This window comes from Canis lupus, chromosome 32 (genome assembly GCF_011100685.1).
Source record: "Canis lupus familiaris isolate Mischka breed German Shepherd chromosome 32, alternate assembly UU_Cfam_GSD_1.0, whole genome shotgun sequence".
Taxonomy (NCBI): Eukaryota; Metazoa; Chordata; class Mammalia; order Carnivora; family Canidae; genus Canis; species Canis lupus.
This window is the reverse complement of record NC_049253.1, coordinates 15,785,372-15,807,622: the sequence shown is the minus strand read 5'-3', so window position 1 is coordinate 15,807,622 and position 22,251 is coordinate 15,785,372. Positions and strand designations below refer to the sequence as shown.

Sequence of the window (22,251 nt, the reverse complement as noted above, 5' to 3'; positions counted from 1 at the left end):
GTTAGAAATACAACATAACTTCATTGTGTGGAAGCAAATATAGTTTGGTTCAAGTGGTAAAATCGAGGAAGATTTTGAAACTGTCTTAAAATTTTTTGTGGTTACATGAGTAATAAGGGAGGGGAAACAAAAGCTACAGGTATTTGATTATTTTTTATAACTTTTTAAAAGACTATTTATTTTGAGAGAGAGTGTGTGCACGTGTGGATGCATATGAGTTGGGGGATTGGGAGGGGGAGAAAAGAGAAAGACTCAAGCAGACTCTGTGCTGAGTGCAAAGCCCAGTGTGGGGCTTGATCCATGACCCTGAGACTATGACCTGAGCTGAAATCAAGAGTTGGATACTTAACTGAGTGAGCCACTCAGGCACCCCCAGGTACCTGATTATTACGATAGTTGAAGAAAGCAAGCATTTGACAAAATTCAATTTCCTTTTATGATACAACCACTCAGCCAACTAGGAATAAAAGAGAACTTCCTCAACCTGATAAAAGGCATTTATGAAAAACCTATGGTTAACTTCTTACTAAACAGGAAAAGGCTAAAAGCTTCCTCCCTAAGAAAAGCAATGAGACGAAGATGTCTGTTCTCACCATTTCTATCCTACATTGTACTGGAGGTTCTAGCCAGGGCAATTAGCCAAGAAAAGTTAATAAAAAGAATCCATATTGAAAAGAAAGAAGTAGAACTAATTCCATCTGCAGATGACATGCTCTTAAATATAGAAAACCATAAGGGATTCCAAAAATTATTTTTTTAAGATTTTGTTTATTCATGAGAGACAGAGAGAGAGAGAGAGAGAGAGAGGCAGAGGGAGAAGCAGGCTCCATGCAGGGAGCCGGATGTGGGACTTGATCCGGGTCTCCAGGATCACGCCCTGGGCCAAAGGCAGCGCTAAACCACGGAGCCATCTGGGCTGCCCCACAAAAACTATTAAAGTTAATAAATAAGTTCTGCAAGGCTGCAGAATATATGTTCACTCTACAGAAATCAACCGTCTCTTTACATACAAGTAATGAACAAGGTGAAAATAAGTCCAAAAAAGTAATTCCATTTACAAAAAGAATAAACTGCTTAGGAATAAATTTAAAGTATAAACTTTGTATACTGAAACTACAAAATATTGAAAGAAGACATCAAATGTCCGTGGATCAGAAGACTTCATATTGTTAAGATGGCAATACTTTGCAAACTGATTCAACACAATCCCTATCAAAATTCCAGTGTACTTTTTTGCAGAAACTGGCAAGGTGATTCTAAAACTGATACATAAATGGAAGGCACCCAGAAGAGTCAAAACAACCTTGAAAAGAAGAACAAAGTTGGTGGAGTCACACTTCCTGCTTTTGAAACTTACTACAAAGCTATAAATAGAGGACAGTGTGCATACTGGCATAAAATAGATAGGCAGATCAATGGAAACAAATTGAGAATCCAAAAATAAACCTTAACATTTATCATTAATTTATTTTTACAAAGGGGTCAAGAGAATCAATGGGGGGAGAGAATAATGTTTTCAATAAATGATGTTTGGGTAATTAGATATCCACATGCAAAAAAACGAACCTGAACACCTCACACTATATAAAATAATTAACTCAAAATAGATCACAGATCTAAATGTAAGAGCTAAAACTAGAAGACAACATAGGAGTAAAGTTTTGTGATCTTAGGTTAGAAAATGGTTTCTTAGATGCAATAATAAAAGGACAAGAGATAAAAGAGAAGATTGATAAGGACTTCATCAAAATTTAAAACTTTTGTGCTTTAGGGATCCCTGGGTGGCGCAGCGGTTTGGCGCCTGCCTTTGGCCCAGGGCGCGATCCTGGAGACCCAGGATCGAATCCCACGTCGGGCTCCCGGTGCATGGAGGCTGCTTCTCCCTCTGCCTATGTCTCTGCCTCTCTCTCTCTCTCTCTCTCTGTGACTATCATAAATAGTCATATATTTATGACTATTTATGACAAAATATTTATTTTTAAATAAATAAAAATTAAAAAATAAATAAAATAAAATCTTTAAAAAAAAAACTTTTGTGCTTTAAATGATATTACCAATTAAGTAAAAAAGAAAACCTACAAATTAGGAGAAAATATTTGCAAATCATATATCTGATAAAAAATATATCCAGAATATATACATACATACATACATGCTCATATACATAGAACTCTTTTAAAAACTTTTTATTTAAATTCAGTTTACTTAACATATAGTATATTACTAGTTTCAAGGATAGAATTTAGGATTCATCAGTTGCATATGTATAGAGCCACTGCTCACTGCATCAAGTGCCTTCCTTAATGTCCATCACCCAGTTACCCCATCCCCACCCACCCACCTCCTCTCCAGCAACCCTCAGTTTGTTCTGTATAGTTAAGAGTCCCTAATGGTTTGCCTCCCTCTCTATTTTTCTTCTTTTGTTTTTACTTCCCTCCCCCTATGTTCATCTGTTTTGTTTCTTAAACTTCATGAGTGAAATCATATGGTATTTGTCTTTCTCTGACTTATTTCATGTAGGATAATACAGTCTAGTTCTATCCACATCACTGCAAATGGCAAGATTTCATCCTTTTTGAATGGCTGAGTTATATTCCAGTGTGTGTGTTTGTGTGTGTGTGTAGATAGATATAGGTATAGATAGATATAGATATAGATATAGATATAGATATAGATATAGATATAGATATAGATACCACATCTGTCAATGGACATCTGGGCTCTTTCCATATTTTGGCTATTGTGGACACTGCTGCTATAAACACTGGCACATTTAACAACAAAAAGATAAGCCAATTAAAAAATAGGCAAAGCGTTTGAATAGACATTTCTCTAAGGAAAATATACAAATGGCCAACAAGCACATGAAAAGAGGCTCAACATCATTAGCCATAAAGGAAATGCAAATTTCCAGGGAAATGATAAAAAAAAAAAGAGAGAGAGAAAGAGAAAATAAATGTTGATAAAGATGTAGAGAAATTAGAGCCCTCATACATTTCCTGGTGGGAATGTAAAATGTTGCAGTCATTACGAACTATGGGAAACAGTTTGGCAGTCCCTTGGAATGTTAAACATACAGTCACCATATGACCCAGTAATTCCACTACTAAGTGTATACTTAATAGAACTGAAAACATATGTTCACACAAAAAAATGTATACAAATGTTCACAGCAGTATTGTTCAAAATAGCCAAAAAGTGGGAATAACACAATGTACATCAACTGACGAATGGATGAACAAAATGTGGTACATCCGTACAATGGAATACTATTCAGCAATAAAAAAGAATGACAAGTACATGATTTGAGATGGATGAACCTTGAAAACTTTATGCTCAGTTAAAGAAGCCAACCTAAAAAGATCACATATTTTATGATTCCAATATATGAAATGTGCAGAACAAATATATAGACCACAAAGCAGATTAGGGGTGCCTAGAGCTAGGGTGGGAAGTACTGAGAGAATAAGGAGTAATCTGGGTACACAGTTTCTTTGGGGTAATGAAAATGCTCTAAAATTAGGTCATGATGATGGCTGCACAGCTCTGTGAATATACTGAAAACCATTTAAGTGTACATTTTAAATGGGTGCATTGGGCAGCCCTGGTGGCACAGCGGTTTAGCGCCGCCTGCAGCCCAGGGCGTGATCCTGGAGACCTGGGATCGAGTCCCACATCAGGCTCTCTGCATGGAGCCTGCTTCTCCCTCTGCCCGTGTCTCTGCCTCTCTCTCTCTGCATCTCTATGAATAAATAAATAAATAATCTTAAAAAAATTTTAAATGGGTGCATTGTATGGTCAGTGAATTATATCTCAATAAAGCTGCTTTAAGAACACATACAACTCTGAAATTGAATCCATCTATGAAACTGAATCTGTAGGAACAAGGAAAGTGAAATGCCATAGTGAAAATCAAATACACCAACATGAAAAAAAAAAGGAGAAAAAATGGGAGGAGGAAACAGAAGAGGAAGGAGAAGAGACAAAAGAAATAATATGATCTGAGAGCACTAGACAAAAGTTTATGTATCACATTCATTTCTCTTACTGTGGCAAACCATCCAGTTCTGAATATCTGTAAATGATAAAATAGTTGTTTGGATATATAGAAAGGAGAAGTGAGAGTCACTTTCATGCATGATAAGAAGTCAGGCTTAAGCAACCACTGGTTCCTGTTTAATTTTTAAATGTTAAGTGAAGGAACATTATTAAAAGCAATATCGAAAAGGTATAATCCCCAAAATGATGACTACAAAAATTTAGCTCCCCAAACTTTATTTTTTTTAAGATTTTATTTATTTATTCATGAGTGATACAGAGACAGAGGCAGAGACACAGGCAGAGGTAGAAGCAGGCTCCCTGTGGGGAGCCCTATGTGGGACCCAATCTCAGGACCTGGGAACCATGACCTGAACCAAAGGCACACGCTCAACCACTGAGCCACCCAGGTGCCTCGGTCCTAAAACTTTAAAGAAAAAAAAAGTTCTCTTCTATGGTCTTCCTAAACTTTCATTTAAATAAGAAGTACCTTTCTTAAAAAAAAAAAAAAAGATTTATTTATTTGAGAGAGAGAGAGAGTACAGTGGGGCGGGGAGAAGCAGGGAGAGAGGGAGAAGCAGACCCTCTGCTGAGCAGGGAGCCCAATGCGAGACTTGATCCCAGGATCCCAGGATCATGACCTGAGCTGAAGGCAGATGCTTACCCGACTGGGCCACCTAGGTGCCCCAAGAAGTACATTTCATTTTACTTTCTGAAATACTGTTGAGAAAGTGGAATATGCCCACTGCTTACCATTTTGAATTATTGGGAAATCAAAAGTGGCTTACCTTTTCTAATGTACTGAAGGAAGGCCAGGACTGATATCCATATTCAGATACAAATCGAGCTTTGGGGAAAACTTTCCAATTCCAACAATCATTGATATAGTCATAAAAATGTACGTCACCAAAATTACTGTCATATGGGTTGACAGAGAGCCAGCCTTCTTTAATAGATTCGGCCCCATTTGTAGGGCTGGATATGATAAAAGGACGAGAGCTGTCTTCCTGAAATCAAGAATAAAGTGATTTAAAAGATATTTTCACCAGTAAAGTACAAATCATTTACTTTATTAAGTTTTTCTTTTATACTAAGATTTTATTTATTTATTCATGAGAGACACACAGACAGAGGCAGAGACACAGGCAGAGAGAGAAGCAGGCTCCATGCAGGGAGCCTGACGTGGGACTCGATTCTTGGTCTCCAGAATCACACACTGGGCTGAAGGCAGCGCTAAGCCGCTGAGCCACTGGGACTGCCCAAGTTTTTCTTTTCATTCCAAAATAGTTAACATATAGTGTTAAATTAGTTTCAGGTGTACAATATAGTGATTCAACACTTCCATACATTACACACTGCTCATCATGACAAGTATCCTTCTTAATCTCCATCATTATTTCACCCATCCCCTCACTCACCCCCTCTGGTAATCATCAGTTTGTTCTCTATAGTTAAGAATCTATTTCTTGGCTTTTCTCTTTTTTCCTTTGCTCATTTTTTGTTTCTTAAATTCCACATATGAGTGAAATCATATGCTATCTGTCTTTCTCTGACTTATTTCACTTAGTATTATACTCTCAAGCGTCATCCTGTTGTTGCAAATGGCAAGATTTCATTCTTTTTATGGCTGAGTAATATTCCATTATATATACAATATATACAGTATACACACACACACACACACACACACACACACACACACCCCATAATCATCTTTACCCATCACCTATCACTGGATATTTAGGCTGCTTCTATAATTTGGCTATTGTAAATAATGCTGCTATAAACATAAGGGTGCATGTATTCCTTTGAATTAGTGCTTTTGTATTTTTGGGTAGATACCCAGTAGTGTGATCACTGGGTAGCAGGGTAGTTCTATTTTAAACTCTCTGAGGAACATCCATACTGTTTTCCACAGCAGCTGCACAAATTTATATTCCCACCAACAGTTCCAAGGGTTCCCTTTTCTCCACATCTTCACCAATACTTGTTATTTTTTGTCTTTTTTGTTTTAGCCAATCTGACAGGTGTATATCTGACAGGGTGATATCTCATTGTGGTTTTGATCTGCAAATCCCTAATGATGACTGATGTTAAGCATCTTTTCATGTGTCTGTTGGCAATCTGTATGCCTTCTTTGGAGAAATGTCTGTTCATGTCAGATCATTTACCTTTTTTTATTTCCTTAAAGATTTTATTTATTTATTCATGAGAGACAGAGAGAGAGAGAAAGAGGCAGAGACACAGGCAGAGGGAGAAGCAGGCTCCATCCAGAGAGCCCGATGTGGGACTCGATCCCGGGACGCTTAGGATCATGCCCTGAGCCAAAGGCAGATGCTCAATCGCTGAGCCACTCAGGCATCCCAGATCATTTACTTTTTTAAAAAACCCTTTCAACTTCTAGAAATGCCAAGTGGCTGACAGAAAAATAATAGAACCATTAACTTTCTACATTCAACAACCACCAGCTCCTGCTATTTTGCCAATCCTTTATATCATTTTGTAATTAACATTTAGCTTATTCCTCAATACCTGTTCCTAATCTTTTTTAATCACATTGTGCCTCTATATTATCTTCTACCAACATGGGTAGTGTACAGTCTACTGCAGGATTTCTCAGGCTTGGCACTATTGACATTTTGAGCTTAATAAATTTTGTGTGTTGGTGACTAGGGAAAGAAGGCAGGAGGGGAGGAGGTGTTTAGCAGCATCCCTGGCCTATACCTGCTAGATGCCTGTAGTACCCCCATATACACCAAAAAACATCTACAGACATTGCCAAATGTGCCCCTGTCCCTTGGGAGACAGAACTGCCTCCATGTAAGAAATACAGGTCTAGTGCTTAAGAATAAGAGGCTAAGTCTCAGGATACAAAATTAGTACACAGAAATCAGTAGTATTTCTATACACTAATAACAAAACAACAGAAAGAGAATTTTTATTTTATTTTTTAAGGTTTTATTTATTCACTTGAGACATAGAGAGGGAGAAATAGTGAGAGAGGGAACAAGCAGGATTGGAGAGGGAGAAGCAGGCTTCCCGCTGAGCAGGGAGCATGATGTGGGGCTCGATCCCAGGACCCTGAGATCATGATTCAAGCCGAAGGGAAGAGTCAAACCAACTGAGCCACCCAGGCACCCCCCAGAAAAGAGAAATTTTAAAACACCACCATTTACAATTGCACCAAAAAGAGTAAAATACCGAGGTATAAACTTAACTAAAGAGGTGAAAGACCTCTACTCTGAAAACTATAAAACACTGATGAAAGAAATTGAACATGACCTAAACAAATGGAAAGACAGTCCATGCTTGTGGATTGGAAGAATAAATATTGTAGAAATGTCCATACTACTCAAAGTAACCTGTAGATTCAACACAAACCCTATCAAATTACCAATAGCAGGTTTTACAAAACTAGAACAAATAATATTCAAATTTGTATGGAACCACAAAAGACACCAAATAGCCAAAGCAATCTTGAAAAAGAAAAGCAAAGCTTAAAGATGTCAAAATTCTAGATTTCAAGATATCCTACAAAGCTGTAGTAATCAAAATAGTATAGTACTGGCATGAAAATAGATACATAGATCAGTGGAATAGAATAGAGAGGGCAGCCTGGGTGGCTTAGAGGTTTACCGCTGCCTTCGGCTCGGGGCATGATCCTGGAGACGCGGGATTGAGTCCCACATCGGGCTCCTGGCATGGAGCCTGCTTCTCCCTCTGCCTGTGTCTCTACCTCTCTCTCTCTCTCTCTCTCTCTGTTTCTCATGAATAAATAAATAAAATATTTGAGAAAAAAAAATAGAGAGCCCAGAAATAAACCACTGATTATACGGTTAGCTAATCTACAACAGAGGAGGCAAGAATATACAATGGGAAAAAGACAGTCTCCTTAATAAGTGGTGCTGGGAAAACTAGACAGATACATGTAAAAGAATGAAACTGTATCACCTTCTAATATCATAAACAAAAATAAACTCAAAATAAAGACCTAAATGTGAGACCTGAAATCATAAAAATCCTGAAAACTATAAAAAAACGCCAGCAGTAATTTCTCTGACTTCAGCCACAGGAATATTTTTCTCGACATGTCTCTTCACACAAGAAAAACAAAAGCAACAATAAACTATTTGGATAGCATCAAAATAAAAAGCTTTTGCAAAGCAAAGGAAACCCTCAACACACACACACACACACACACAAATATATAAAGAACACATTCAACTCAACACCAAAAAACAATCCAATTTAAAAATGGACAGAGGGACTTGAATAGACATTTTTTCAAAAAAAGACATAAAGATAGCCAATGGACATATAGGAACTCAACATCACTTATCATCAGAGAAATGCAACTCAAAACTAAAATAAAATACCATTTTATACCTATCAGAATGGCTAAAATAAAAAAGATAAGAAACAACAAATGTTGGTGAGGATATGGGAAAAAGAGAACTCTTGTGCACTGTTGGTAGGAATGTAAATTGGGCAGCTACAGTAGAAAACAGTATGGAAGTGCTTTGAAAACTTAAAAATAGAAAGATAATTTAATCTAATACTTCTACTACTGGGTATTACCCAGTGAAAATGAATACACTAATTCAAAAAAAGATACATGCACTTCTGTGTTTATTGCAATGTTATTTACAACAACCAATATACTGAAGCAATCTAAGTGTCCATCAGTAGACAAATGGATAAGGAATATATGGTTTATATATATATATATATAAATAAGTAAAATAAGTCAGACTGAGAAACACAAATACTATATGATTTTACTCACATGTGGAATATAAAGCAAAAACAAAAATGAATAAACAAATACAAAAAAGAATCAGACCTATAAATACACAGAGTAAACTGATAGGTTGACAGAGGGCGATGGATCAGCAGTTGGGCAAAATGGGTGAAAGGGAGTGGGAGACACAGGATCCCAGTTACAGAATGACTAGATCATGGTAATAAAAGGCACAGCAGGAGAAAAAAAGAAACTAATAGAGGCTATTAAGTCAGAACAACTTGAGTTTAAATCTCAAATCAGAATCTTATAATTCTTGGACAGATCTAAAACTCAATAGTCTCATCCCGTAAAATGGAAAAAATAACAGTGCCTCTTTCATAGGACTAGAGTAAATGGTAAAGAACTCATGTATAGAAGACATGGCTATATGTCCACCAAATTCATGGTCCCATTTCCATAATATAGAGCTGTTCTAAGGAAGTGGCTTTCTAATGTCTGCATCACTGAGGGGCCATGTGCCTCATTCTTATCCTCCTGGAATCATGAGCTCTTAACCACTGAGCTGTGAAATGAAAATCCTCAAATATTAAAATCTATTTCTTAAATCCATCAGATATGAATAATGTAATACCAACACTATGAGTAAAAAGATTATAGAATAAATATTTTATAAATATTAATTAAAGCTTATATCATCACACTTTGTGTACAGAAAAAAATTCTTCGTGACACATGACTAAGTATATCAGATAAGCTAAAAATCTGAACCTTGGTTTTTCATGAATTCTCACTGAAGTTTCTTCACATAAATGAACAGCACCATGAACCAAACATATTTGGGTGATAAAATCACATACTATTCTCTTAAATGTATTGCTTTTCAAAGTACTTCAGCATATACCCAAATATTTAAAATACCTAATCACAGATAAAAATCAGGACAGATTATTAAATCACATTCTAAACATTAAAGTTTTTAAAAGTTATATCATTTGAAGGCATTACTGCAAAAACAAAATAAAAGCTGCTTCCTTTCCTTGCAAAAAAAAAAAAAAAGCTAATTTATATTACATAATGTGTATGGATATAGAATATGTAAGTACAATATGCCTATTAAAAATAAGTGATGGGGGATCCCTGGGTGGTGCAGCGGTTTGGCGCCTGCTTTTGGCCCAGGGCGCGATCCTGGAGACCCGAGATCGAATCCCACATCGGGCTCCCAGTGCATGGAGCCTGCTTCTCCCTCTATGTCTCTGCCTCTCTCTCTCTATGACTATCATAAGTAATAAAAAAAAGATATTAAAAAAATAAGTGATGGGCAGCCTAGGTGGCTCAGCAGTTTAGCACTGCCTTCAGCTCAGAGTGTGATCCTGGGGACCTGGGATCGAGTCCCACGTTGGGTTCCCTGCATGGAGCCTGCTTCTCCCTCTGCCTGTGTCTCTGCCTCTCTCTCTCTGTGTGTGTCTCTCATAAATAAATATATAAAATCTTAAAAAAAATAAAATAAATAAAAAGAAGTGATGAAAGAGAACCACCATACCATAAAGGAAGGGTTCTAAGGTAGAGTTGGGAAAAGCTCTTTGCTCTCTCTTTCCCCTTATTTAACATAGCAACATAATCATATATGATATACATCAAGTTCTGCTTTAGCATTTATAATTACAGAATTTTACATAACACATTAGACCAGATGGACTTAAAAGATATATACAGTATATCACCCAAAAGCAACAGAATACACGTTGTTCTGAGGTGCACATGGAATGTTCTCCCAGATAGATCATCTGCTAGGCCACAAAAAAAGTCTTAACAAATTTAAGAAGACTGAAATCATATTCAAGCATATTTTTTGGACCCCACAGGTATGAAACTAGAAATAAATTTTTTTAAAGATGTATGTTTTTTTTAAAATTTATTTATGATAGTCACAGAGAAAGAGAGAGAGGCAGAGACATAGGCAGAGGGAGAAGCAGGCTCCATGCACCGGGAGCCCGATGTGGGATTCAATCCCGGGTCTCCAGGATCGCGCCCTGGGCCAAAGGCAGGCGCCAAACTGCTGCGCCACGCAGGGATCCCTAGAAATAAATTTTAAGAATAATACTGGAAAACTCACAAATACATGAAGATTAAGGAATATGCTATTGAACAATCATGGATCAAAAGAAATCAAAAGAGTAATCGAAAAATACTTTGAGACGAATGATAATGGAAATACAGGGCAGCACCGGTGGCTCAGCGGTTTAGCACCGCCTTCAGCCTGGGGTATGATCCTGGAGACCTGGGATCGAGTCCCGCGTCGGGGTCCCTGCAGGGAGCCTGCCTCTCCCGCTGCCTGTGTCTCTGCCTCTCTCTGTATGTCTCTCATGAATAAATAAGCGAAAAATCTTAAAAAAAAATTTTTTTTAAATGGAAATATACCAAAACTTACAAGATGCAGCAAAAGCAGTTTAAAAGGAAAAATCATAGAGATAAATGACTATTTCAAGAAATAAGAAAAATGTCATTTAAAGAAACTAACTTTACACCTTAATGAACTAGAAAAAGAAGAACAAACATGGGCCTAAGTTCTAAGTTACTAGCAGGAAGGAAATAACAAAGATCAGATCAGAAATAAATGAAATAGAGAGTAAAAAGACAATATAATGAAATCAATCAGGTTCTTTAAAAAAGATAAACTGCCAAACCTTAAACTAGATTTTCCAAGAAGAAAAAGGAATCAAACAAAATCAGAAATGAAAAAGATGTTACAACTGATACCTCACAAATATAAAGAATTGTAAGAGACTACTATGAATAACTGTACACCAACAAATTGGACAATCTAGAAGAAATGGATAAATTCCTAAAAAACATACAACCTTCCAATACTGAATCATGAATAAATAGAAAACATGAACAGACCAATTAACTAGTAAGAAGACTGAATCAACAATCAAAAATCTCCCAACAAACAAAAGTCCAGGACCAGACATCTTCACTGATGAATTCTACCAAACATTCAAAGAAGAATACCTATCCTTCTCAAATTCTTCCAGAAAACAGAAGAGGAGGGATAACTTACAAATTAATTTTACAAGACAAACATTATTCTGATACCAAACCCAAATAGAGTCACCACAAGAAAATTCCAGGCCAATATCCTTGATGAACAAAGATCCAAAAATTCTCAACAAAATATTAACAAACCAAACTCGTATAATTAAAAAAATCTTATACCATGATCAAGTGGAATTTATTCCAGGGATGTATGAATGGTTCAGCACCTACAAATCAATCAACATGATATACCACATTAATAAAATGAAGGATAAAAATCGTATGATCATGACAATCAATCATGTCAAACAATCTTATTTACAACTGCATCAAAAAGAATAAAATATTGAGGAATAAGTTTAACCAAGGAAGTGAAAGACTGAAATTATTATTGAAAGGGAAGCCCAGGTAGCTCAGCGGTTTAGTGCTGCCTTCAGCCCAGGGTGTGATCCTGGAGTCCGGGGATCGAATCCCACATCGGGCTCCCTGCATGGAACCTGCTTCTCCCTCTGCCTGTGTCTCTGCCTCTCTCTCTGTATCTCTCATGAATAAATAAAATCTTTTAAAAAAAGAAAGAAAACTATAAGACACTGAAAATTATAAGACATTGATACAAGACACTGGAGAAGACATAAATAAAAGATATTTTGTGCTCATCCATTGGAAGAATTAATATTGCTAAAATGTCCATACTATCCAAAGCAATCTACAGATCCAACACAATCCCTATCAAAACTGCAATACATTTTTCATAAAATAGAATGAATAATCCAAAAACTTCTATGGAACTACAAAAGACCCTGAATAGTCAAAGCAATCTTGAGAAAGAAGAACTAAGATGGAGACATCATGCTTTCTGACTTCCAAATATATAACAAAACAAAAGTAATTAAAACATTATGGTACTGGCATAAAAACAGACACATGGATCAATGGAATAGAATAGAGAACCCAGAAACATTAATTGACTGTACACATATATGAATTTATATGTGTACAGTCAATTAATTTATGACAATGGAGACAAGAATATACAATGGGGAAAAAACAATCTCTTCAGAAAATGGTGTTAGAAAAAACCAGACAGGGGATCCCTGGGTGACTCAGCAGTTTAGTGCCTGCCTTCGGCCCAGGGCATGATCCTGGAGTCCCGGGATCGAGTCCCACATTGGGCTCCCTGCATGGAGCCTGCTTCTCCCTCTGCCTGTGTCTCTGCCTCTCTCTCTCTCTCTCTCTGTCTCTCATGAATAAATAAATAAAATCTTAAAAAAAACAAAAACGGACAGTCACCTGCAAGAGGATGAAACTGAACAACTATCTTCAACCATGCACAAAAGTTAATGTTAAAATGGATTAAAGACTCGAATGTAAGATCTGAAATTATAAAACTTCTAATAGAAAAATAGGTGGAAAGCTCCTTGGCATTGGTCTTGGCTTGAGTTTTTGGATTTGACACCAAAAGCAAAGGCAACAAAAATAAACAAGTGGGACTACATCAAACTAAAAAGTTTCTGCACAGCAAAGAAAACTATGAACAAAATGAAAAGGCAACATACTGAATGGGAGGAAATATTTGCAAATCATATACATGCTAAGGGTTTAATATCCAAAATATATAAAGAACTTGTACAACTCAACAGCAAAAAAAAAAAAACAATCCAATTAAGAAATAAGCCAAAGATCTAAACAGATATTTTTCTAAAGAAGACATACAGATAGCCAATAAGTACATGAAAAGTTGCTCAACTAATTATCAGGGAATTGTAAATCAAAACCACAATAAGGTATCACCTGACACCTGTTAGGATGGCTATTTTCAAAAGATATGAAGAGATAACCAATGTTGGCAAGCATGTGGAAAAAAGTGAACCCTTGTGCATTGTTGTTGGGAATGCAAATTTGTATAGTTACTAAGGAAAACAATATGAAAGTTACCTAAAAAATTAAATGTAGAACTACCATATGATCAGCAATCCAACTTATGGATATTTATCTGACAAAATAAAAATACTAACTCAAAGAGATATATGCACCCACATGTTCACAGCAGCATTATATAACCAAGATACTGTAATAATCAAAATGTTCATTGATGATGAATGGATTAAAAAATGTGGCATATATATATATATATATATACATATATATAAAACAGAATATGACTCAGTCATAAAAAAAGAATGAAATCTTGGACCACCTGGGTGGTTAAGTCAGTTGAGTGTCCAACTCTTGATTTCGGCTCAGGTCATGATCTCAGAGCCATGGGATCAAACCCTGCATTGGGCTCTGTGTTGGGCATGGAGTCTGCTTGGGATTCCCTCTCTCCCTCTCCCGTCCCCACTTAATGCTGTCTTTCTCTTTGTCAAAAAAAAAAAAAAAAAAAAGGAATGAAATCTTGCCATTTGTGACCACATGGATGGCCTTTGAGGGAATTATGCTAAGTGCAATTAGTCAGACAGAGAAAAGCAAATACTACATATTTCACTTATACGTGGAATCTAAAAACAAGAACAAACTCATGAAAACAGAGAACAGACTGGTGGTTGCTAGAGGTGTGAGGTAGGAGGTGGGTAAAATGGGTGAAGGTAGTCAAGAGGAAGAAGAAGAAGAAAGAGGAGGAGGAGGAGGAGGAAGAAGAAGAAGGAGGAGGAGGAGGAGGAGAAGTCATCTCTATGTCTCTTAGGAAGGAAGGAAAGAAGGAAGGAAGGAAATAAAGAAAACAGAAAGGAAGAAAGAAAAATAGAAAAGAAATATCCATAGGACAGTTGAGTCAGCTCTGTGTCTCCTTCTCCTTGTCTATGGAAGTCTTCTAGCTGGGATGTCTGGGGTAACTTCAGATATCCACAATGGATACACACACACACACATGAATGGGAGCAACCTCCACATCCAAACACTATCTGTACTGACAATCCTGGAGTCTCTCATCCTGCACAACCTCTCTACTTACAGCCTGCTCTATAGAGCATGTCTATTTACACAGAAATATAGTTCTAGGTGAAATGCTATGTTCCTAGGAAACATAAATATCCATAGTTCCAGAAGTTATAAACCCAAATTTGGATAATAACTATAGGAGAAATGAAATATATTACAGAGGAGATCATTTTTGCCCCTACAAAGGCACTAGACCCAGATTATTTTATGGGTTAATCTGTCTCAGTAAAACTGATAATCTTTATTTTATATAAACTGTTCCTAGACATTAAAAACAACAACAAAAGACTCGTAACTTATTCTGTGCAGCGAGCACTAACACATGTGGTACATGTGTATGAACCAAAAGCTGGGTTCTCTGGGCTAAATCTATCTCACAAATAGCTTTGTTTATATATCATTTTTTTAATGCTGAATATGAGACCCAACATCTATATCCTATTACCACAGATGCCTCTTCTCTCTTTGTGAGCCTCATCTACTCTACTTAATATTTTAAAACAATTTTGGCTCTTCTAGGCTTTTGAGTTTTCAATTCTTACCAAAGACTGAGTTCATTTGTGAATATAAATTTTTAAGTTCTAACTAAAGTATTAGCAAATCAAATCTAGCACAGAATAAAAGAACAAAGCATTATAGCTAATAGAGCTTATACTAGAACTAGTTTGTGATTAGAAAATTAACTCACAGAATGCACTATATTAATACTGAGGAACAAAAAGAAAGAAAAAAGGAAGTGGCATATCAGTAAATCATTTAAAGTAGAAATTCTCAACTTCTGAGGTTCCATGGATGGGCTCTAGAAAGAGTCCATGATAATCTGCAGTTATAAACACAATATTGGTGTGTATGCAGTGAGTTCCACCGATAAGTTAATTCTCAAAGAACTCCAGAACACATAAATCTGTTCACATGCTGCAGCAATACAGTGGACTGTTCTGTATTAAAGTGATATTGTTGAAGATTGCCCTAAAAAGGGCACAAAAATATATTCTACCAATATTCAAACTGATCCATTTTTAAAACAGGTTCTTAAATTCTGTTGCATGAAAAGTCATTACTTACTGCCAAGACAATCTTTCGAATATTTTTCACATACAGTACCACATAGTCATTGATGTAGGTATGCAGTTCACTGGCACGTATATTATACCAATTCATCATCAGGGCCGCTTCATTTTCATTATTTCCACCCCATACGATGATGGAGGGGTGATATTTCAGTCTCCTGATCTAAAATTTCAGAAAACAAAACAATTTTCAAATGATCAACAAGAAAAAAAGCCTCATAGCTATAATTAATAAAATGACAGCCATTTCATTTCTGTACATAAATTCTTATGTACCAGAAAACTCATTAGAAAAGGGTTGTAACATTACCCGTGGGAATACATTTTAAGAAATCTCTGATTTTTTTTTTACCTAGACTTTATAAACACCAATAAGATAGGTTCCTCTTCTCTACTGTATAAAACCTAAAGAAAACATAATCCCTTTTATTAAAAAAGAAAAATAAATCAACCTCATCATTTTCTGACTTGCCACAAAAATGTTCTAAGAAATACAAAAGGCAGGAGACATTACATTACAGAGGAGTTTCTCAAGAACAAGTTGGGGTTTTGTGTGAAGAAACAAATAACGTAGAACAACCACTTCTGCTGAAAGAGGGATTGATGTTGTCGTGGCCCCTCTGAGATCAGAAAACCACACAGACAACTAAAGAGGGTTTTACAAAGCAAGTGAATCCCAGAGATACTCTGTATGTTAAAGACAAATATATGGAATGTTCTAAAGGAAAAAAGATTAGGGCATCAAGAGGATGTCTCCAGAAATAACTATCTGTGTCATATCCTGAGAAACCAACTAAGGTTAAGTAAGTTACTGAATACATCTGAACACAGAAGAAATTAAAGAATCTGAAAATCCTGGCAGCCTTAAGAATTGAGCCTGCATGAACTGGGCTCTTTGTGGGCTGACCCTACATAAAGGTGGAAGGATCCAGTTCCTCTGACACACTGGAAGATGTACTCCAGCAGAAGAAGGCAATTAAATCTCTTTGAGAACACAGTGAGTCAATAGTCAAGAGAAATTCCTTTGGAACATATTTTAGCAAAATAACCTTATTGGTATTTATAGCTTCTCTTCCATGTAATACATGATTACAGTGATGGATCCTAGCTGATGTTCTCACTATGGCTTCCATTCAAGATGCTAAGTCTCTCCTACATGAAAGAGGGATGCATTAAGGATGTATTAAAGGGATTTTATTTTATTTTATTTAAATTCAATTTGCCAGCATATAGTATAACAGCCAGTACTCATCTCATCATGTGCCCCCCTTAATGCCTGTTACCCAGTGCATTAAAGAGATTTATCTCATTCTTACAAATTAGTCTTACGTTTTTCTAAACCAGACTTATGAATACTCTTTCCTTTATTTGCCTCTGTGCATGCCCAGGTAAGTGACAGCTGCTACCAACTATGACTGGCATGTTTCTTATGCTACTGAAAACAAATATTGAAGAGACAAAAAGCTCCAGTGACTCTGTGCTACACATATCCTTCAAACTAACCTAGAATTTTTTGACAAGCTTTACTTTAAAATTTTAACAAAGTCTGCATAAAAAGTTCTCTTTAATAATACATAAAAGAACTGAAGGTACAGAGATACCATATTTTATTTATTTGTATGAGAAAAAAAATTAATGGAAATGTTTGCAACCTATATAACTAAAATTATTATTTTTAAAACTTATCCATCCATCCATCCATCCATCCATCCATCCATCCATCCATCTATCCTACTGATAAATAACCCAGCTGGATAGTGGGGTTACAGAGAAGAACAAGCTCTTAGGCTGCAGGGAGATTACAATCTTCCAGGGGAAACAAAACACTGAGCAACTAATTCAAAGTGTGATATAGGTCACAAAGGCAAATGATGTGACGACTTAGACTTGCAAATATAGAAAAGTTTTTTCCCAAAGTCACGATCAAGGTAAGAGGTGCCAGAAGAAAATGAGAGAGTGGTCCATAGGGAGGGTGAGGGGAAAAGTATTCCAGAGCACAGATGGCACAGGAAGAGGGTGCCTGATGCGGCCAGGGAGGCCCACAGAGACAAGATAGTACATGGTGAGTATCCTTATCTGGAGAGCTCTGAGGAAGAGATGATTCGTTTGTACCTTTAAAACCTTTTTTAAAAAAATAAAACACAGATATAAAAAAACATATTATGACTTAGTAAATTATTATAGTGCAATCACCCTTGTAACCACCACCCAGATTAAGAAAGAGAACCCCAGAAGCCCTCATGCACCTCTTTCCTTTTAATTTTTAAAAGATTATTTATTTATTTATTCATGAGAGACACAGAGAGAGGCAGAGACACAGGCAGAGGGAGAAGCAGACTTCCTGCAGGGAGCCCGATGGGGGACTCGATCTCAGGAATCCAGGATCACACCCTGAGCCAAAGGCAGACGCTCAACTCATGTATCTCTTTCTAACTGCAGTTCCTTCCTGCTTCCAACAGTAACTACTATCTTGAGTATTAGAGTAATCACTTCCTTGCATTTTTTTTTTAGTTTTCCATGCAAATGTCCACCAAAGACATTATAATTATGAAAGCATGAATTTTAACATACTTGATGGATTTCAACTCACTGATATTCTTATCCTTACTGAATCTCAAACTGTCCCACTCTTGGTTGGTGAGAGTCTTATCAAAGTTCTTTAACATACCTCTGATAGCTTCCTTGTTATCTCTATGTCAAAATATTCTAGGATCATCTAGTATACTTCCTGTCCCAGACCTGGAATCAGCCATTTCTCTAAGGAACCTTTCCCTTAATGGGAAAAATGATTTCAGTAGGAAACACAAGATTATTAAGTGGTTCATTGTTTCTAGTCCTTTACAGTGGACACAGCTACGTTATAATCACTTCCTTGCATAGAATGCAAAAGAAATCAAGGAGTCAAGAATCATTTTAAGTTTTTGACCTGAGAAATGAGAACACTGGCTTTGCCATTTACTGAGGTGGGAGAAGCTGCAGGAAAAGCAGGTTCAGAGAAGATAATGCAACTTTGATTCAGACATGTTACAGCTGAGATGACTATGAAACCTCCAAGCAGGGAATCCCTGGGTGGCTCAGCGATTTAGCGCCTGCCTTCGGCCCAGGGTGTGATCTTGGAGTCCCAAGATCGAGTCCCATGTCGGGCTCCCTGCATGGAGCTTGCTTTTCCCTCTGCCTGTGTCTCTGCCTCTCTCTCTCTCTCTCACTCTCTCTGTCTTTCATGAATAAATAAATAAAATCTTTAAAAAGAAAGAAAGAAAGAAAGAAAGAAAGAAAGAAAGAGAGAGAGAGAGAGAGAGAGAGAGAAAGAAAGAAAGAAAGAAAGAAAGAAAGAAAGAAAGAAAGAAAGAAAGAAAGAAAGAAAGAAAAGAAACCTCCAAGCAGAGGCACCAAATAGGCAGCTGGATATAAGCACTAGGAATTCAGCAGAGATGTCAGAATCAGAGGTAAATCTGAAAGTCATCAGCATATTGGTGGTGTTAAAGCCGGGGGACTGGGTGTAATTACCTAGGAAGTCAATTATCTGACATGATTTTCATGGGATTTAGCAAAGAGAACAACAACAACAAAAAAAAAAAAAAAATGAGGAAAGGTTTAACAAAAGCCAAAATGAAACATAAGCATTTTCCTTCTTCTTGGAATGATAATAACATACCTGGTGAGCAACTTCTGCTCTCACGGAATTCATGAAGTCCCGACCAGTTGGATAAAGGGCACAGGCAAACATAAAATCCTGCCATACCTATCAAACCAATAAAAAGCAATAAAGTACTTCCATATATATATATATATATATTTTTTTTTTTTTTTTTACACAGAAAGAAATTCTTCATTCTGAACTTTGGGAATTATCTTTCAGGCAAATGAAAAAACAAGTTAGCTGGATAAGTGTGATCATTTGAACACTACTATGATTGAGGCAATGGGAGAGGCTCTCATATGGACCTCAGGACTTTCCAGAACTATACAAAATTGTGGGGGAAATCTGAGAGAAGAAAATGTTAAGTAGGGAGAAAAAGAAAGAGAAGAAAAAGGGAATTCAAATAAGAAACAGTGAGTGTGTTGAGGGAAATACGAAATTTGAGAAGAACCTTCTCCAAGCCCCTCCTCACTTGCAATACTTCAATTTTTTACTGGGAATTTGGTATTGAGAGATAAACCAGATTGTTTATAAAGGGACTAACTTTTCATGGCAAAAAGGATGACTACATGGACATTTTTGTAATACAACCACATAAGTTCATTTATTTTTTTCTGGCTTTTTGTTTTTTTTTTTTTTCTTTGAGAGAGAGAGAGAGGGAGGAAGAGAGAGAGAAAGAGAGCTGAGGGGGGAGAGGGAGAGACAGAGAGAGAGAGAATCCCAAGCAGGCTCTGTGTGACACAGGGCTCGATCTCATGACCTTGAGATCATGATCTGAGCCAAAATCAAGAGTTGGATGCTTAACCTACTAAACCACCCAGACACTCCCACATAAGTTCATTTCTAGAGAGGCTGTTAGGATGCACTGGTTAAGAGCACAGGCCCTGAGTCAGAACCTTGGTTCTACCACATTCCTACCATTTGGGTTTGGGCAGGTTATTCAGTCTCACCTCCACGTGTCAGTTTCCTTATTGGTAAAATGGGGGTGGAAAACAGCAGCAACTACTTCATAGGATGGGCAAGACGATGAAATAAAATAATAGATGCAGAGCACTGAGAACAATGCCTGGTACTCAATAAATATTATAGAATATTGTCACATTATCATGACCATCAGCATTATCAATATTATCATAATCACTCTTCTTTTATGGAGTATTTTATATTATAGAACTGTAATACCAGAAGTAAAAGACTGTATTTCCTGTGCTTAACCCTCACCAATGTAAAACACATTTGGACTACTTAATAACAATATCAAGCACAGCTTTACTTCATTGAATTGTATTTTTCTTCTTTCTAGGTCTTGTTATGTCTCCTTAAAGTTAAATTTTAAAATACGTATGCACAGGGATCCCTGGGTGGCGCAGCGGTTTAGCGCCTGCCTTTGGCCCAGGGCGTGATCCTGGAGACCCAGGATCGAATCCCACGTCAGGCTCCCGGTGCATGGAGCCTGCTTCTCCCTCTGCCTGTGTCTCTGCCTCTCTCTCTCTCTCTCTCTGTGCCTATCATAAATAAATAAAAAAATTAAAAAAAAATACGTATGCACACCCTTATATCACAAAGAAAATTAGAAATATAAATGTCTCCCACTTAAAATAATTAAATAATTATGATATTCCATCATCTATGGTTCTGGGTTTGTAAGATGCCATTTATTCCTCTGCAAAAAAATGGATTATCAGTCCCAGCTCTGAGAAAGAAGTGAAGGAGCCATGTCACACATCAGAACACAGGAGGTCAAAGAGAGGGTATAGTAACATATCAATCAATAAAATGCTGTCAACTACGCACCATTATTCCTAGTTCATCACAGAGTCTATAAAATTCATCCTGCTCGTAAATTCCTCCTCCCCAAACCCGGAGAGTATTCATGTTAGCATCCACAGCAGACTGCAAAAGGAGCCGTAACCTGTAGAAGAGATTTTGTTTTATTTTATTTTTTTAAGATTTTATTTATTTATTCATGACAGACACACAAAGAGAGAGGCAGAGACACAGGCGGAGGGAGAAGCAGGCTCCATGCAGGGAGCCTGACGTGGGACTCGATTCCGGGTCTCCAGGATCACACCCGGGGCTGAAGGAGGCGCCAAATCACTGGGCCACCGGGGCTGCCCCAGTAGAAGAAATTTTAAAAACAAATGTTAACTTGAAATTTTGGGATATTAAAAAAAAAAAAAGATTTTAAAACACATGGTGTTGATAAATACATTTCAAATCTCTGTTAGAAAAACACATTCTAAAATTATGATGGTTTAGGGGGCACCTGGGTGGTTCAGTCGGTTAAGGGTCTGCCTTTGGCTCAGGTGATGCTCCCAAGGTCCTGGAATGGTGCCCTGCATTGGGCTTCCTGCTCCACGAGAGAGTCTGCTTCTCTCTCTCCCTCTGCCCCTTGCCCTGCTCCTGCTTTCTCTCTCTCTCAAATAAATAAGTAAAATTAAATTAATTAAATTAAATTAAATTAAATTAATAAAATAAAATAAAATAAAATAAAATAAAATATGATGGTTTGGATATGATGCTAGGTGAAGAAAGTGAGACAAAATTATACACACATCAACCTGGAAAAATTGTGTGTTATATCTTTCTCTGCCTTCTGAATTCACATTATTATTATGCTTTTTTTTTTTTAATTTTTATTTATTTATGGTAGTCACACAGAGAGAGAGAGAGGCAGAGACATAGGCAGAGGGAGAAGCAGGCTCCATGCACCGGGAGCCCGATGTGGGATTCGATCCCGGGTCTCCAGGATCGCGCCCTGGGCCAAAGGCAGGCGCTAAACCGCT

General features: G+C 37.0%; 1 protein-coding gene across 1 annotated transcript in view; it reads right to left on the bottom strand.

Moving 5' to 3' along the window:
• MANBA (mannosidase beta) overlaps positions 1-22,251 on the bottom strand; it is a 115,257-nt gene that overhangs the window by 23,199 nt on the left and 69,807 nt on the right. The window contains exons 9-12 of the mRNA XM_038582020.1: positions 21,260-21,377; positions 19,481-19,567; positions 15,821-15,988; positions 4,827-5,045 (exon numbers count right to left, since the gene is read on the bottom strand). Coding sequence (XP_038437948.1) covers positions 4,827-5,045; positions 15,821-15,988; positions 19,481-19,567; positions 21,260-21,377 — 592 coding nt within the window. The remainder of the gene's footprint in view (positions 1-4,826; positions 5,046-15,820; positions 15,989-19,480; positions 19,568-21,259; positions 21,378-22,251) is intronic.